Here is a 19,899-nt window from a genome sequence, read left to right as displayed (position 1 = left end):
GTCTTTTCCTATGGATCAGACCTGGACGACTGAGGGATTACACAGAAAAAAAGGTGGAATTGAAGAGTACTATAATATAAAATGTTCTTTGTCAAAATTGTACATCATTAATCATGTTTCTGTAGTATCATTTTGACTCGACCAACATTAAAACAAGAAAATATAATAGTTGTTATTGGCAATGTACTAAAATTATGTTGACTAACACCAGGAACACTGGTAAATGATATAGAGGGTACTGACAATACTGACGGTACTGCAGGCAAAAAGCTGTGTGTGTGTGTGTGTTTGTGTGTGTGTAGACTAGCACACACTATGTAAGTACTATGTAAGTATGGGTCTTAGTTGGGCTGTACCTTTTACAAAAGCCACTTTGTTCAGAATCAGTTTTATTGCCACTATCGATGACAGTCCATCCAAAGTAATTTTTTGTATTTATTTTTTTTCGCTACATCAGTCTTGCTGTTGTGGTCAATAAACTATATTTGCAGATTTTGATGTTTTTTTTTTCTTTTATTGATCAAGCACACACCACAAATTAACTTTGTATTTAGTAAACCATATTGCTGCCCTTAAGTGAGCCTGTTGTCTATCACTCAGTTGCATTTTCATGTATTTGTTGTATTATCATGACGACTGTGTAAACATTAAGACTAAAGACAAAAAACTAATACAAGAATCCTACACATTTCCAATTGCAATGTTGTTTCAGTTGTGATAAATTGTACATCTGTAACTCATGAAGCTGCTGTTTAGTCAAGAGATATCAAGACTTGCACATGTTACTGCCAATATTTGTGAGCATTTTGTTTCTCATACATGAGCAATACAAATCCAACATCTAAGGCAGCTCCTCCTTCATTGTAACCTCGTGAAGACAGGAGCCATACAAAGAGGGCATAGACAAGAAAAGCACAACGGCTGTGGCGAGAAGGACAGAAACCTTCGGTGGCCTGGTGGTGCCGCAGGGAGAACTGATCCAGACTGACAACAACTGCTCTGCTGCCGAAGAGGAGCCACCAGCACGCAGTCAGGAGTAGCCCGTCTCTCCTCAGGGCTCTCATACAACACATCACTACACCATTGATGCAATAACAAACAAGACAGACAGGGAAAAACTGTTAGCGGTAAAGCCTTGAAGGGAGAAGTGGAGAAAACAGCAATGACTAACTTTGAGTCCTTTTTGTTTGTTTGCGGTTGCTCCTTGACATGCACCTGTCGCCAGTTCACCAGTGTTATCTTCATCCATGGACCAGCTCTAGTCACTATGTTTGCCATGATACGAAAATTTAAGCTCCATACTAACAGAAAGTCTTGATAGAACTTAATTTTCAACATAATATAATTGTATTTCTTTAATAATATGTAGTCTTCTATATGTAGACCATTCTAAAACTCAAGAAATGACCAAATCAATGTTCATCCCTGTTCAAATGAAAATCTAGTTTTGATAATCGTTAGTATTGATTAGTATATGGGTATAGAACTACCCTACCTGATACTGACCACTAGAGCAGGAACATCTGTTAGAGAAATTCCATCTCTGTGTTGTATCTAGGGCGCTCACTGCCAGCTCAGTCCTTGTTATCTTAGCCTGTGCCATCAGAGGTATAATACTCCCTACAATGAAAGCATAGCCAGACTGGATTGCACTAGACCAAAATGGACAATCTCTTGAGGGTTCATGTCTCCAGGTGCTGGGTCCTGTCCTCATGGTAAATAAACTTCTCCTGCGTTAGGAGCTCCAACGTCATGGATCTTCTGTAACTCTCGGGCTACTTCAATTTGTTCTACAACAACATTCAATAAATTCTTTAGCTTTGGAGATTCATGACCGAGTCCAGGTGTCATTAGATTAGATTACCCTTTATTATCTCTTCATGGATACACAGTCAGAACACCAAGAGCTACAACATCAATCCAGTAGTGGCAGTTACCGTGAAAGCAGAACTGACAAGATTCAAAACGTCAACACAATCAAATTCTAAACCAATTCATCAATACCTTCCAGTCTGAGGCACCTGCAAATTACGCTCAGTCCTGCTGCTAAAACATACTGAAGAGCAAATGTCTGAAACACATAGTGCACATTATTACCCAAAAAGCACAAGTAACATAATTTGCCCATTGACAAACTTATTCAGACATTTAGTATTGTCAAATTTCCTGCTTCTAGTTTGATTTATTGACGTTCGATATGGATTTTTTACAACCAATACCAACATTCAATATTTGTCTTGCTACTTATACTGTGAAAATTCATAGCCCACAAGGCCCACAAATGTACTACAGCCTAAATGAGCTTCTATTTCCACTTTTACTCATAATTCTGTTCAAAAATACAAAGCTGATGCACTGAGGACAATCTGGGGATGACACATGGAATACAGACACTGAGACTACTTAGGAAAAAAATACTAGTGCCAAATATTGGATACATTTTCATTATCAGATTGATACTGAGATAGGAACAGATAAGTCAACCATTCCTAGTTTGAACCCACGTCAATTTTTTTTTACAAACAAACCATGCAAAAGCTGCTCTAACACAATGCTTACAAAACATTTTAAGTACAAAATTCATTATTCTCCATCTCAAATGTTACAGCCAGCATCAGAACACTAAGTCATGGTAAAGTGTTATCTCTTGAACAGAAGTGCTGTTTGCTGACTCACTTGTGCTTAGTGAAATCCCGCTCAGATCAGCAGCAACAGCACACATGGGTAAACACGACTGGGCAGATGTCTGACAACTCTGTACTTCCGTAGCTCATTTGTACAACAGAAGGGGAGGGCTCAACGCTTCATTCTGATGGTTGCAGTTTTTTGCTGATTTAAGTAAAGTCTCCATAACAATGCCAAAACTGTGACAAGAGTAGACCTTGTGGGCAAAAACAACATTACATTCAAACCATGGAGAACCCCAGAATTACACAACACACACCTATATAATAAGCAAATCGAAAAATAGATCCAGACTAAACCAGGACAAAACCTGACTCAAAACTTGAACTGATCACTGTATTTCTAATTGTGAAAGTACACCAGGATTAATTCTGATCATACTCAACAAAAAAGTAATTCAGGTCATACAAATTCATGACTAAATAAATTAAATCCTTTAAAAATCCACTGTCATGATCATAATCTATGGGCGTCATAGCAGGCAAAAGCATAATATGTCTTCTTTTATGATTCGAATGGAAAGCAAGTACACAAAAATAACACTGTTACTTTTTTATAATAACAAGTGAAGTTAAAATAGGTAAAATTATAAATTAGTCAGTCAGAAAGCATCAGCATAATAATATTGCACAATCTAAGTCACCAGTGGTTCACATATGGAACCTGCTTCTATCTTCTCTAACGCAACACGCAGTAATGGCATAAATCCTCTGCAGCTCTGATGGCTGAGATGAGAGCCAGGTGTGGGGCAGATTACAACACAGTGTAATCATGAACAGTGGGCTGATAAAAGTGACTTGAATAGTTTAATCTGCTCCTCCAAATGTCATCGCTTTGTGCTTTACTCACATCAAATAATCTCTCCACGTACACCTCCTCATTGACCTTCTCGCGTAGCATGTCCTGGGAGTGTCGCACAAATGTCACGTAACCGTCAGCCACGTCCATCCCCGGCTTCTGCAGGATCACAGCAAGACGGTAAAGAGTTAGGTTTATTCTCATACATGTTTAACAAAGGAAACATTTAAAGGCATACAATATAATCACAATTAAATAAAGACTGAATGGTCAAAATTGGAGATATTGACAAAAATGAATGTCTTCATATAGTTTTTTATCTCACTTATTATCTCAATAACAATATATTTTGACAATATTTAAACAATGCATCAGGAATGTGCTAAAATGTGCCTGTAAATGTCTTGTTTGAGGTTCAAGTTTAGTACAAAACCTAAATGGACCATATCAATTTTGCAATATATCTCCCACTTCTCCATTTGTACTGGGGAAGTAAGTCAAAAGACAAATTTCTCTCATTATCACACAGGTCTTCAAAAGAGGACATAGTATTTATTTGTGGTTTGAACTTGATAAAGGTTTCAGTGTCAGTGCAAATGATATGTCTGTGGTCAAACATGGTGAAGAGCCAGGCTCAGGTTAAGACGTTTCATCCCGACAGCACAAACTGTATCTACCGAAGGCATTTATGGAAAACAGTCACAAACCTGGTTAACACATCTGCAACAATACTTAAAATGTGCAAATGAGTGTTCTTTTTACAAGTAAAAGTCTCATTTTGTACATTAAGAACACAATTAGCGTGCTGAGCTGAAAGTGCGACCCCTGCCAGGGTACGCAGTGCCTCAACACATTCTGTGACAAGGCATTAATTTGAAATTTGGCATGTTGCTACGGCCGAAGTGTTGGCAGTTAATCCAGATCTGAGCGGCACACGCCGGCGACAGAATGGCCATGTGTCGTACAACATGGACTCCCAATGTGCGCGGCAGAGTGCGCGGCACGAGGCACGCCTGCTCTGTGTCTGGCCACATGCATATGAATGGACATTTGCGGAACAACTCAACCATTCCATCTGGATGATGCAGTACATGTGAAAGCATGGTCAAATATTTGTACACGCAGCAGACACATACAGCCACAGTGGCCTCACAGAATATCCAACACTGCATTTGAATTCACAAAGCAGCTTTTAGGAGGAATTTAAAGTAGGCCATTGAAAGATTTGAGCTAAGGAACAAATGAGTTGCTTTTTCCTGTTGAAGTCAAACCAGAAGTAACCACATGTCAAATCCAAGAGAAAACGTGTCACTTACAGGAACATCCACATACTTTGAGGCTGCTTTCACCTGCAGGTCAAAAGAAGCACCACAGTTAGGACTATGGATTAGAGAGAGAGCAGTTCTAGTCAGACTGCAAGAACCTTGTGTGTACTTTGTATTCTCACTAGTCTTACGTTGAGACAATAGTAAGACTTCATCTATTGTGTCTTAAATTTGGCATATACTGATTTGACAAGATAAAAAATAATGGCATGCCTCTCATTTTCACTCAATTTAGGATTATAATAATTTAAAGACTATTGAAAAGGTTTTATTTATCTTGGCCTATTTGTAACAGGTAAATACTAAATACTGACATTTCACTGCATTACTGTGCTGTACTTACTGTGAAAGATAGGAAAGAAGAGAAGAGTGTTCCTTCGTCATATCTGGAGATTTTGGCTAAGACGCCTTCAAGGATGACAACAAACTGGACACAGAGGAAAACAGAGACAAGTGAAGCATTTAACTAATAACTAAATGTAATGTTATTTTTTACCGCAATAAATACGTGTTGTCAGAATCTTTTGAATACTGTTTTCTCATGTACATTTGTTTAATTCTAAATCATGTGCTGGCATTGCAATGTTTAGAGTTTAATGTGTGTGCATATAGAATAGTAGAGCAGAATGTGATTGGAGCTGCATTGGAATAAGCTGTACCTTGGCCACCAGCAGCGTCGTCATCTCCCTCACTGTCTCCTCGATCAGATTGTCGATTTGAGAATGGTATTGTCTCTGCAGGAACACACAAAACACTGGTTACCATCACACCCACCAACAGCAACATTTTCTTACTTTTCTTTTTACTTTTCCTTACTCTTATAGGCTAGTAGCTTTATAAAGGCCATAGAAAGGATGGGTGATATGATAAAAAAAATGGAAAAATGTAGTTTTTGGGGTGTGAAAGTATAATAAATATGAGTTTATTTAGTTTCAGTTAAATCATAGCTCATGTACGTTGCACTTCTACCCACTGAACTGAACTAGCACGCTCAGATTCAAACTTAAATGTTGTCAGTCAATGGGAGATATTATTAGACAAAGATTGCTGATCTCAACTTAATACTTCATAATTAGGAGTTTGCGTACAGTGCCTTAACGTGGCTGTACATGATTACTTTCTGCGTAGTTGAGCAAAATTTGTTTTATCTTAGTACAGAAATAATGTATATGCAGCTCTTCAGGTAAAGCATAGACCTGTGTGCTGCCTGCATCAAATTATAAAACCTTTTGTCCTCACAGAACTAGGAAATGTGTTGTTAGCATGCTAGTTGTTGACAGCATTACCGTGACAGCAAAACTCCGATCTGGCCTGGGAAAACTGTGAAACGTGCTTCTAAACTCATCGTGGTGAATGATTAGGATGCTCGGATTGCATAGGGTAAGTGAAGAATAGCTTTGGATCACTGTAGACTACTTAAAATAAAGTAGCTGTATTTTTCACATTTTGAAGATGGTAAAAATCAGGTACAGCGGTTATAATTACAACAATCAAAACAAGATTTCCCAATAAAATTACGACACATCTATCTATAGAATAATCTAAATCATTATCTATAAGACAATGTCGGTGTCTTTGCCTGAAAAACTGGATAATCATCTTTCTGATTTCAATTTCTGCAGCAAATACTTCCTATTATCATTGTATTTTCTCCATTTTGTTTACCCTTGGGTCCTCTCAGCCGCTTCAAAGTGTTACATTTTACAAAAAAGCTGGTTTTCGCTCCATCTCATGTACAATGTGAGGCAGTGAGAAACCCTTTTGTTTGGCTTGGTGGCACTGACAGAACAGTGAAGGACCACGCAGTAATGAATTCTTCATCATTAATTGGTATGAGATTCTGTGAAATCTGAGACGTCTCACTTGAAGCCCATGTATATTCAATGCTATCTACACATATGCTAATGAAATCAAAACAATTCAAGAAGAGGAAGACAGGCAGGGAAAGCTGATGGCTAATTATACATTGGGGAATAGACGGGTGAGAGTTCTATTAAATCTGTAGCCACACTTACCCAGTGTCTCACAAACTTTCACAAGACAAAAGCAGCAGAAAAAAAAAGGAAATTTGAGGTGACATGCGACACGGAGATTAATGTGTGAAAAACAGAAAAAGGAAGATTGTGTGGAGAGAAAGAGGCGGTGAGAGTGGTACCTCCTGACCCAGATCCATGGCACACAGTTTAGCGGACTGCACCCGGGCGTCCACCATCACGTTAAACATGGTACAGATGGACTGGGGCACGCGGAAGTCTGTGGTCCTACTGCTCCTCTGCAGCTTCACCTCAAAGGCTGCTCGTGTTCTGCAGACAGGAGGGGTATCAGTCAGTTCTAAAACAATGTTTATCATTAGGACTGGCCAATATGGCAATAAAAAACTACTTTGTTTGGGATTGTTTGGGATTTTTCAACCTTGAGACTTAACAAAATGCTTTACTTCAAGGAACCACTCACCCATTTACACACACATTCATACACAGACATGGGGGTTAGGCAGGTTAAGTGTATTGCCCAAAGCCACAACAACAGTTTTCATCTGTAGGATCTGGGAACAAACCTGTGAATCTGTGGATCTGACTGTTCTACCAACGATATTTATGTCAGGATCAGAAGACGAACAATCTACCAACTGAGCTATTGTATCCTTCATTGTCTCCCTATTATATCTGTTTGTTAAGCACCTTAAACAAACACTCCCTAATCCTAATATAATTTTATGCAGCAAAGATACATAAAATATGCAAAATAACATGTAAAGTGACCTAGAAGACACATCAATATATCTCTTCAAATGGAAAATGTTAGGATTTCATGTTATAAAATGGTGGAGTCTTTAATGGACTTACATACACTGTTAACTTGATAGTGTGAGGACTCATATCTGTGTGCTGCTATGAAAATGCATGGGGTGCACTGTACCTCTTAACACAGGACTCAATCATGTCGCTGGACATGAGCTTGAGGCGTGTTTCCAGGTGTTTCCCAAACTCCTCCTCCGGCCAGTGCAGGTCTCGGATAAACGTCTGTAGGGCATCCAGCTTCCAAAACAGGTCTTCTGAGGTGCCCGAGCCATTACTGTCATTCACATAAATAAATTAAGTAACATTATAGAAATGATACAGTTTTTTATTTTAACATTGTTTTTTTTTTATGTTGGAAAACTTAATTCCATAAAAGTGGGAAAATGTAGAGGGAAAGCTGCTAGTAGATACACTGAACCAGGGAATGCGCAAAGGAGCACAGCAGCACAGGGCATTGTGGGTAAGAATCGGGGGTACAGTTCTAGGAATGTACACGTACAGTAACAGATATGAAAATACGTACATTTTCAGTAAATGTATATTGTATTTTTCTTGATATTTTCACATCATATTACAGCACGTTATTAATGAGGGTCCTTTCCCATTTCCCCTGGATGCTCCATGTCTGAATTCTGGCATGACTGTGACTGCACACTCCTTATATAGACACCAGGTATAAGAATCGTTTGGAAAATCAAGTATAAGCACTTTCTACATCGCTAAAGAAGACATATTATGCTTTTGAGAGGTATTTAGTATTAAACTATAACTTTCATAGATCATTATTGTACATTGTAAATTGCAATACTGATTGAAAACACCCAAACTAATGGGCTCTTCATAATGTCATTTCACTATAGAAAGCAGCACGTTTTCATTTACCTTTGTGACATTTTTTAACCCTACAATTTGTAAACAACCGCAAGTAAGTTTAGAGAAGTGGGCAGAGATAGAGGGTAGGTGAAAACACTTGCAAGACAATACATGGTTATTCAAACATGTAAAGTAGATTTTACATACTATGCTCCCTTCAAGTGTAAATTAAACAGCTCCATCTTGGTTCGTGAGGAGATAAGTGAATACTAAATATGAATAGATAAATATAGGGCAGAGTTTTGAGAGAATAAAAGTTGCGAGTGCTTGTGGATGCGTGCTAGTGAATCCCGATGAGGACGGATGTGCTGTGGTGAGGGCGTCACACTCGGCAGGATGCTGTGGGAGCAGTGACACCTCGCAGTCCTGCTGATGGCGTACACGTTTCACTTGACTTTAAAGTGCTATGTGTGATGTGTTAAGAGTATATTGGGATATGGTGAAGTCTATTAAAGCTATCACTCACAGGCTCATTTGCATAGTATTAGGAATGGCTTTGTGGAGTGGATATAAACATGGCAAATCCTTAAATTCAGTTGAAGAGGGAGCATCAACAATATATGACATGCATCGTGTATATTTTTACATGGTATTGTCAAAACACAATTCATTTTGTAGAAAAGTGTTATTCAAAATGAGAGAACACTGTAAATGAGCACAAGTCTATCCATACACCAAATGATATGTAAAGAGGCTATAATTTTGAGGTTATGCATTTTTTAATAAACATTGGAAACCTTTTAGATATAATAATTACACTATTTACTGCCTTAATAAAGCATTAAAGCTGCTGTTTGTAATTAGACTGGCTGATCCGGCCCGGTTGTTATTCTTATATAGGTATTACAACCACTAACTGCTCTCTGTGTTACTCTTGTGTGATAGCGTCCCTAAAGTCTGAATCATTCTTAATAAACTATTTGTTCAGCATAAATTAAGTCTTCCTGCTTTACTGTGTAGTTACTTATTATTATAGATATTATTAAGTTTTACCATATTTTGTTGTTAATTTACTGAATTAAATAAAATATATGCACATAATAAATACATGCACACAATATGTCACTCTGTGCGTACTGAATTTTATTTGTCGTCTTTTAGTATTATGCAGACCTAATCAGTTACATCTGTTTATACCACAGAAAGCTAATAGCTAAAATTGCTAATAAAGAACTCATTTGTTACGTTACATTTGCTATTTGGTTTATAAGATTTTGAAATGTGCAAATGAATTGTTCAAGTTGTACTAAAACAGATTAGACTATTTTCCATAACAGATTACTAACTGAATATCGTTAGGTATGTAAATGGAGTTGGAATGCATGGTGTGACTTTTTCTATGGCACATGTTTGACTCTCCTCTCGGACTTTGAGCCTCATTAGCGATAGTGTCTACAATGATGAGCGGCCGCAGTCATGCCAGGGACATGTGCGAGGCCGGGCCCGCGCATACACACTCTGCGTCACTATTAGCTGTCATCCAGTTGGCTGCAGTAAAGCTGGCCATTTGTGGGAGGTTAACACTTGGCACTGTGAGATTTGGGACTTTGGGCATTTGGAGGCTGACACTGGGCAGAGTGCTTGTTATAGTCCTGTGAAGACACGCACAAGCAGAAAACTGTAAAAGAGTTCACTCCTTACTCTACAAACGAGACATGTCAAATTCACTACGGATGTATCAGCTATGGCTTCTTTTCACCATCATAAATTTTATTGTAAGGAGCAATTAAACAGACTTGTGGTGTATAGAATTGGCTCTAGTTTGGCTAAACATTTTTTGGGGAAAAAAAATTTAAAACATAACTTGAAAATCCTATCATAATCCTGTTTTTTTTTCAATCAGGATTATGTTCCCAGCACACATTTAAGGCACATCCAGAAATATTCACATTTGAGACAAGATTGAAATAGGATTAGCTTAACAATAAAGAACCTTATTTATTACGTGTGCATAAACTTGCAAAAATTCTCATTGTAATTGTAGTTTGATTGTGATTAAGTGTACTGCCCTATACAGACAGCAATTTGAATTATTTCATGAGCCTAACAAATTACAAATAAAAACTGATGAATAGTATTACAATGGCTAAAAATAATCACACATGGGTAAATAAAAAATATTAAAACAATGTTCTATAGATTTTAGGCCACACACTCAACTACAGCCTTGCGGTTTGTGAATACATGCGTTTTATTGGATTTCGTGCGTGAGTACTTACTTGACCGGCTCCCAAGACTCCCGCTCAAAGCCCCTGTGGATGGACTGAGCGATGGACGACTCCATGAGATCCACATAGCGCACCACCAGGGGGGCGTACATGTCCTGCAGGTGTTTATGGAACTTCCCATTGCACAGATTATCTGCAACAAGATTACACACCAGTCATCAGTTAGTTTAGCGATTTAATTATGTCACTCTGGCTTTTCTAGATAGAACAGTTCAACATTTGGTTTATTGCTCTTGCTTACTCCCTGGTGACAGAAGCATGACTATCCATCCATCTACCACCATCGATCGCTCATTCATACTAACACATTTAATTAAGCAAGATAGCTAAACATTAGAAACTGTGGACACTACTCAACCTTCAAACAAACCCTAAAGAACTGGTTGAAAACGCAGCAGTCCTGTACTCATAGATGTCTTGGGCTCTTTATACTCTAGACTGAGGCACTTCTATTGTAAATAGTGTAATATCATGTTATTGTTTTCTCATGTTGTGTGTTTATATCTGACTGGTGTCTAAATGTCTGTGTTATCATATTGAATGTTTCATGTTTGCATCTGCCTTAGGACAACGGATGAAATTTAGCTCCAGTGCTAACTCCGGCATATTTACGTGGAAACGTTTTTGTTGACGCATTGATTACTATGTACTGTCCTAATTCAAATAAAAAAATAAATAAATAAATAAAGTGTCTTGCTCAAAGACATAACTACAGTATCGCATTGTACTGTGAGTTGCGGGTTAGTGGGATACATTCTTCATTCAATCAATTCTGATTCTTAACTAAGCCTCTCTTGGCCCACCCTACCATATTCAAAACAGGAATATTTTCAACCTTCACATCATGACTTGGGTTTGCAAGCTTTTGGAAAACAGATCACAATTATTTACTAAGCCAAAATAGCATAAGGGGACCTCTTAAAGTGTGTGTCTGCCTAGGAGCGCGGTTAAGTTGCAGTTGTCTGAAAATGTTTATTTATCAAACCCAGCCTTAACACTGTCCCTGGGTCTTCGTCAGCTTCCAACTGGTAAAAAGACAACAGTGAAAAGACCACAGGAGATAAAGTGATGGCTCACGGCTCCATGCAGGGTGTGCCGCTCCTCTCTCGCGCTCTTTGTTTTCTCTCCCCCTCTGAGCATGTGGCTGCGTGTGCCTGTGTGTGTGTGCTGGCACTGGACTCAAGGTCGATGATACACAGTAGGTGCCATGTTTGTTGTGTTCCCTGATTACCACGCGTCCAATTAGCCACTTGAGCGGCTGCTGTCCACTTGGATGTGTTGTGGCCAGGAGTGAGTTCACGGGGCTACCACTACTTTAGACCTCATTAAGCCCTCCAATGGCATCCCCACATCAGGGCCTGTCTGCGGCTAAGGCTATTTACTGCTCCATAAGTGTAGTGCTGTGGGGCAGTGCTGCAGATGACCTTCTGTGGAAAAGATGCCTCTATCAAAACAAAGCTGAGTGCTGTTGTGCTAGTGTGAGGCAGGGGACATCCTACCACTGTGATGTGCTCCACATTCTGACATACATACATATTAAACATAGTTCCCACAAGAATAATAGGTAAAACTTTTGATTATTCCACATTTACTAATAATTTGAAAATCATCAAACTAACATTAACTAAACATGCACTAAAAATGTTGCAAATGTTTATTAATCATGGACTCATTGACCTACTCCTTTACAAACTCCTTTACATACTCTTTTACAAATGTTAGTAAGGAGCTAACTTCTATATAATTAGAAAATGATTAATTGATTAGTCAATGAGTAGAGTGTTTTTAGTTCATGATTGGTAAATTATGTATTAAACATTTGCTAAAGAGTAGTTCATGGTTAGAAAATTACTTGATCAGGCCATATAAAATTCAACCTAAAGTGTAAGAATGTTCTCTTATTGGCCCATATATCAGAATACCTCACCATATGCATTTAGTCACATACATATAGATACTGAATACCTTCAAAGGATTCTTCCCATCACTGTCCATAATATGCTACATTTCTCATTCAACAATACAATGCTACCCTAATCCAAAGGCCATTAACCGCCTCTGTATAGCCCATTCAGTTTAACACAACTGCCCCTACCATAATAGAAAATAGAGGCCAATTTGTTCCCACAAACAAATGAACAGAACAATCGTCTCCTTTCAGAAACCACATAAGTGCAGCTCGCTCTGCCTTCTCCTTGACTCCCGACCGACAAAGTGAAAAGGGGAAGCGCTCCCGGAGGACAATTAGCACCCTGCAGATGGAACAGAGGAAGGAGAAGACTGGAGTGTATCCTTTACATGCACACGGCTCCTGCAGGCAACGCACGCTCTTCATTAAAGACATGACTGGCCTACAGCAACCATCCGTACAACCTGCTCATTATGGCTATAGCACACATACACTCTGAGGACAGTGTGGAAATGCCCTGGGTCACCACCACAAACAGATGGGAGAAGAACTGGAGTCTGACTGAGATGCAACCAGAGGAGCATGTCAATGTTCACTGAGGAAATATTAAAAGTACAAATCGTGTTGGAAAGTTTTAATGTATTGGAATTTAACAGCTACTAAAAAAAAACTCAACAGGTCGCATTCAACTGATCAAAAAACTCCAGTCTGTCCATAGTTGAAGGGCAGGGCATAATTTTATGGTATAACTTGTTGCTAAACTACAAAAATTGTCTTGACAGTATTTCTGGAATATCTGGACTTATCCATTTGAAAAAAAAACAAACAAAACATCATGTTGCCCTACACCTACAGATGCAGCAGTGTCTGAAGAGTAGAACAAGAGAAGAACAAATCCAATTTAGTCAAAAGATGTTTTAGGCAGTTATGCTTTGAGGCCATTAATTTCTATTGTTAAAAAAAGACTTGAAAATAGCAAGGTAAATTTGAGGACCAAAACCTGGACAAAAATCAGTCTGGTTTATATGTGGATTTTACTTTAGAAGATTTCTTAAAAAAATGTCCATACTGTTATAATGGCACTTGCCCTATAAGAGGCCTATGACAAATGAAAACTGTGTTATGTCTCTGTGTCTGTCACTCACAGTCAATTCTGAGGAAGTCATTGAGCAACTGGAAGAGAGGGAAACTGTCCCAGCTGTCGGGAGGCTGCACCTCCAGGGCAGCATCCATGTCCACCGCGTACAGGCACAAGAAGGTCTCTGCATGCTCCACCATCAGGTCTGACCACCAGGCAAAGGCCTTCAGAGAAACACTTGAGTTAGATGAAGTTTACCAAAAAGCTTCACAGAAAAGTTATTAGTCTTAAAACAGATGAAAGTAGTAGAGTGTGAATATTATTTACAATATCACTGTTGGGAACTTCTATAATAAAAGCCAACAGTTCTACTTTATGGCTCAAACCATATCTAAAACAAAGCTAAAGGTTGAAACAAGAGCTAAACCAAAACTTCAAGATGCACTGCATAACTGTCTTTTTCCATGGAGATGTTGTTCCACACTATGGCATTAAACATATCTATATACTTGGAAACTAGCATATGGCACCAACCGGTCAAGTTACAGCTCATATTTATGAAGAAAATTGAAATCTGAAATTGAATTACATCCAGAAGCATGCTAATGATGCTCATATGCCACAGCTCTTCCTTCACTTTCCACCATCTAAATTCAAGTTGTGGTTCTAACTGCTCCTTGGGGAGATGGTCGTGTAAAGTGGGAGCAGAGAGAACAGTGCTTGGGCACGCATAGCCCCACACTTAGGAGGGGACAGCAGGCCTGGCAGGGAGCTCCTCAGACACTTGTCCTCCTGTAGTCGCTGCACTGGAGTGGTTATCATGCACAGCAAAACACAAGTGCTGCTGTGGGTCGCCAATCCCCAGAGCAGCCACCGGGTGTGCTCATTCACATCAAGCTGTCAACACTGTAATGTGAATGCACCCAGGAGCCTGGATCAAGGCGTTGCTGAGGGGGGCACATGCATTTGCTGCGAGGGGAGGGATCTCAGCCTAGGAACATTGGCCAAAATATCAATGTGTTGTGTGCCACATGTAACCGCTGTGGTTTAGTAAGTGTTGAATGAGGATTTGAAGAGGGAAAAGAGGAGAGATTATAATAGTTTAGATCAACTGCATTGTTTTGTAAAATGTTATTTTTATTTATTGAACCATTAAAAATACATTCTTAGGAAGTAAGATTGTATTAAGTCTTAAAAATGATTTGTATTGTACTGATATATTCATATCTATAGGCCTGTCACAATAACTATTGAATCAAAAAATCATTCAGTACATGATAGAAAGATTTTATATCGAGGGCTCAGTATTTATTGTGTGCGTCGCGTGTCAAGTGGCATACAGCTTTCTCTAGTACTGAACAAAAAGCTAATATTTATATTGTATGATGTCAGAAGTGTTTGAAATGGTTGTGAAATCTGACGTGGTTTGGATAATTAACCAAATGATTATAAGGAAGTTTTTGTGAAGATATTGTCAAACATTCATAGAATAGGATTAACTGCATAACATGAGACTTTTGTTATTCCCTTCTTTGTTTAATGTACAACTTTTTTTTTTTTTTTTAAGTGTGGATTACATTGAGGCACACAAGGATTCCACCAGCATCAGAGTGACAGTGGTACTGTAGTAAGCTCTGAGGTTGGTGTCATGAGGAGGGGCATGCCTGGTCTGCTCCATGGGTAGGGGCCGGGATGGGTGAAAGACCCACTTTTTGCAATGTGAGCATGGTTAAACCCATTCTTCTTAGTCACACTTGCGTAAAAGTAGTGAAGATGATTAAGGGATATGTCTGAATTATGTGTCAAGAAAAGCCATTTTGAAGATGGAGTTGTCTCAGAGTAGAGAGAACACTGGTATTTATGTGTTTTGTCAACAGATTATCATTTAAATTGTCCTGGTTTATTTAGTTTTACATTATAACTATAAAACATAAAAAGTAGGCTGACCAAGATATTGTAATAGGTGACTCAGAGATGTCATTCTTATGCTAAACATTGAGACCACTGCATTTTCAAACAGGAGTTTTCTCAACACAGGAAAACAAGGCAATGTAGTTCACCTTGTTTTCTCCCAACAGACGATCACATGGTTTGAAACAGGCTGTCTAAGCATGTGCGTCTCAGTATCAAAGGCTCTTTGAACTTTGGCTAGGTTTTGTCTTATGCACAATCTTAACAGGACAGCAATGTTGAGAAAGTAAAGGTTTTTAATAGCTATTAGTGAAGTCATGTTTCCACTGAATGGTACAGTGCATGCGAGTTAAAGATGAACACCTCTCAAGGGCATGAATATGGTATAGTTTATTAAGTTTGCTTTGTAGCAGCAAATGTTTTATTGTCACCACTCAGTGGAAACAAGCCATGGGAGCATGCGCACCATGTTTTTTGGAGAGCGGGAGATTGGACATGGGGCTGACATGACTAAAACAGTCACATACCTCTTTTCCCTGTTCACATAAACCGTTGAAAACAAAAGCAGAAAATGAGTAGGTGATTACAAATGGCAGAATACAAGCACAGTTTATGTCATTTATTCAGCTGTATATTTAAATGCTGGTTGTATTTGAACATTTATAAGTAAGCATGTGATGTGCTGCAGTCAGTGTGCTGCACACATGAGGCAGTCCAATGAGATCAGCAGGATCTCAGAGACACATAAACATATAAAATCACAATATTCTACATTGATAAAGACATCTCTTTCTTCCTGCTGATTTTGTCATTTCTGATTTGCACATCTCTACAGGGGATAGCCAAAGCAATTGTTACAGAATCTCATTCTGCCTGAAAACTCAACTTAAAAGTGTTGAATGTGGGGTTTTGTTGTGCAACAACATACAATGATGTGAAAACACACTTTTGCAATTTCCAACTTGCACAATATTATTTATAGAAGCTTATGAAAATCCTATTATCCCTGTTGTTGAGAGGTACATGCTTTGTACAGTTGAAACAGTATACTTCAGATGTGTGTGTTGACCCCTGTTATGTGGGTGTGTTTGTGTAGTACAAGTGCACAGCCCTCACCTCAGCATGGTGCTCTTCATTCTGCTGCAACACCTCAATCACCAGCTCAGCCAGACGAATGGTGTCCTCCAGTTTTTTGGCAGGAGTGACTAACCGCCCTACATTCTCTGCAGCATAAAATGCAAAGGTCAGTTAAGGCAGTGACATCCGTGTCCTCATTTCATCTGTTACTTTTGGATGAGTGTTGGGACTGTAAGCATGCAGCCTCGGAACAAGATGCATTTAGAACAAATACAGTATCTACAAACAAATAGATGTGGGCTAAAAAACAATGTTTTAGTCATTCATAACCATAATAAGAAGAGTTTTTCCATATAATGTGACACCTGTCTGCGCTGTGGGGAATGCCTTATATTTGATATTGCACAAGAGCATATATATATCATATATGATATATCATATCATATAAGTATGAGTATATATGTACCAAGGTAAAAGTACTGTAAAACAAATATTGTAAAAAATATTGCAAATGAGTTCTTTTACTGTTACGAATAAATCCCTCTTAAAATAGATTAGTTGAAATAGGTGACGTTTTTATGGTATTAGTGGACAAATGCTTTGGAATTTTGCTGGATGTCATGAGCCAACTTGCAGAAATATCTCAAAATAAACACAGGTTAGAAAAAGACTCACAAACAGACATTAAAATGCTGTAACATTCCACACATAATGGACTTATGAGCACTGCACTGGCAGGAGCAGTCAGTAAAACGCACACACATGCAGCTGTCTCATTCATGCTGGGCTCTGTTGGGTTGTTTTCAAAGTGATTTTCACTGGGAAAGTGTTGCTCTTAAAATCAACTATAGTTGGCACAATGCAGTCTACCAAAGCAGGGAGTAGATTTTAGCTAGCAGGCCTAAGTAGCACCAGTTTATTCACTGAATCAGCAGTGAAAAACACAGTTTTAGAGACATCACGGCCACACAACATTGTGGACATTCCCTGTAGTGCAGCTGAGGGTCTTGGAATGTCCCAGGGATGTTGTGGGAGGCTCTGTGGCATGGCTAAAGTGATAGTTGGGTTTTCTCAGGCGTGACTGATGCTGAAGGATGACAGGGAGTCCAGTTCCAGTCAGATGAATCAGGTGCTGATCTGAGCACAGGAGAGTTTAAGGACAAGTGGCTGCTGTGGTGAAGCACCATTTGATTGTCAGAAATACGTATTTTTAGTTATCTGATTTTTGATCACACACAAAAGCATATGTAATTACACTGAACTTTTGAATGATCCTCAACCAATTAAAATGAGCTATTTTGAGTGTGAAATAAAGCTTGAGTTGAAAAATACAGACTGTGGCCAGTGACGACTGTCACCTGATCACCTGTGAATAGTGGCACTCACGTGTTGAGACAACTACATTTATAACAACACAAAGAAAGCCCAACTATGACTTTAGGAGGACTGGACATGAGTCAGAGTAAATGTTAGACAAACAGTAGTATCACCTGAAGCCGCCACTTTAAATAACTCTTTCCTCTAAGAGAGAGTTTAAAAATGAACAAAGTTTAGTCAAAAGCAGATCACTTAAATACAGATGAGAAGGGAGAAAAAAGACACGTTATCATTCTTAGATTTTTGACTCTTCCTGAATGGGTCAAAATTCTTTTTACTGTTCATTTGGCACAGAAAGGTGCATGGGGACATAAGGGCACATTATAACATACAGTATAGCCTATATAAATGATCATATTCAAATACTTTACATTTGCATGGATTATGTATTTGATTTCAGAATTATTAGCTAAACACATGTTGCCCAAACACCAATAAAGTAAAAAATATTCTGGCACACACCATTTTCATACACGCAAACTTTAAAATATCTATTCACAATTTAATTCCACTATAGTGACAATGAAGATTTAAAGGGTTTAAAATTACATTTGTATAACGATATTAACTATTATATGAGAAATATATCCAACACTGAACAGTATACACATGTTCCTCTTAAACTTTCAATAAGTTCATATTGGTTTTTCAAAAATACTTTTTAGTGTGCTATGTATGTGTTTGTTCATCACGTAGATCAACAGGATATCCACACAAGCAAAGTAAAAATGCATTCAAGTGGCAGACAAACAGACAGAGAGGACAGAAGCCTGGAGAGTCCAGTGAGCGGCAGACACCACGAAGACGACAGAGAGGTGACGGCTGGTCGTGGTGCATGCGGCTGAAAGAGAGACTCAGCACTGACAGCTCAATGAGGAGGGTACTCACGAATGGTTAAATCCATCACTTGAGACGCCAAGCAGAAGACAGGATGCTCGTACATTTCCCTCTTTTTCCCTACAGACAAAGAGGGAGAATACCGAGGCATGCAAGAGGCCGGGTCAGAGCCCAGTAAGATCATATTGTAACTGCAGCTTCATATGCTTATGTGAAAGTTGAAAATCAGCATGACGTGAACATGTGTAAAAAAGTCCTGCAAAATACTATTTTCTCAAGCAACACCATGTTACTGTAGATCTAACCCCGGTTTCAGGGGTTTAATTAAAGTGCCAGGGAATTAATTGTGTTGATCTAGCAGTTATTACTCACAATAGTTAGCACATTTTATTAAAAAATGCACAAGAAGTGCACAATCCAGCTTTTTTAATAAATAGTTTCAAATATCGTCTAGTAGTCACTGATACCACCTTGGAGACTTTCCTTAAAAATTTGACATATCAAATTATAATATGCATGGTTCTACTTTAAGCCTCTTTTCTAAGGTGTAAGGTGAGACAGTGGTGCACAACTGGGAGCTGAGGTGACATCTAACAGAGCGACTGGGTGTTGGGTGTGGTTGGATTAACCATTCGTTCAGATTGGGAATGATCAAGAGTAAAGAAAGAGTCAATCATCAGACACAGATGAAGGCAGTTTACTCTTAGTCTGTTCTTCTGATGCAGACGTAGGTGAACTAGCAAAATAATGTAAATATGTTTTTGTTTTTTCTGTAATAACCATCACATAAGTAAGACCCAAGTAAAGAAAAGCTAAAAAGGGTTTCCCAAAAGATCATTGACTGATACTGTACAACAACAAATCCAAAATCAACAAACTAATCCACCAGACATCCTGTGGCAATGTGCTTAAACCGCAGTAGAAAGAGATAGTAGGTAAAGACGAGAGTGGCTATGGAAGGAGGCAGAGGAGAAGGCAGGAGGCTGAGACAGAAGGAAGT

At 38.7% G+C, this 19,899-nt stretch overlaps 1 protein-coding gene across 2 annotated transcripts in view; it reads right to left on the bottom strand.

Annotated features, from left to right (window-relative positions):
• cadpsa (Ca2+-dependent activator protein for secretion a) overlaps positions 1-19,899 on the bottom strand; it is an 85,060-nt gene that overhangs the window by 20,203 nt on the left and 44,958 nt on the right. Inside the window, exons 17-26 of one of the 2 annotated variants that reach the window (XM_055221741.1) lie at positions 18,951-19,019; positions 16,725-16,831; positions 13,765-13,921; positions 10,702-10,843; positions 7,728-7,883; positions 6,964-7,111; positions 5,468-5,542; positions 5,152-5,235; positions 4,800-4,832; positions 3,535-3,642 (exon numbers count right to left, since the gene is read on the bottom strand). In XM_055221741.1, coding sequence (XP_055077716.1) covers positions 3,535-3,642; positions 4,800-4,832; positions 5,152-5,235; positions 5,468-5,542; positions 6,964-7,111; positions 7,728-7,883; positions 10,702-10,843; positions 13,765-13,921; positions 16,725-16,831; positions 18,951-19,019 — 1,079 coding nt within the window. The remainder of the gene's footprint in view (positions 1-3,534; positions 3,643-4,799; positions 4,833-5,151; positions 5,236-5,467; positions 5,543-6,963; positions 7,112-7,727; positions 7,884-10,701; positions 10,844-13,764; positions 13,922-16,724; positions 16,832-18,950; positions 19,020-19,899) is intronic. The other variant, XM_055221742.1, reaches the window with a different exon arrangement.

Source organism: Periophthalmus magnuspinnatus, chromosome 5 (assembly GCF_009829125.3).
Source record: "Periophthalmus magnuspinnatus isolate fPerMag1 chromosome 5, fPerMag1.2.pri, whole genome shotgun sequence".
In the NCBI taxonomy this organism is placed as follows: Eukaryota; Metazoa; Chordata; class Actinopteri; order Gobiiformes; family Gobiidae; genus Periophthalmus; species Periophthalmus magnuspinnatus.
Note: the sequence above shows the minus strand (reverse complement) of the source record. Positions and strands in the feature narration are given on the sequence as shown.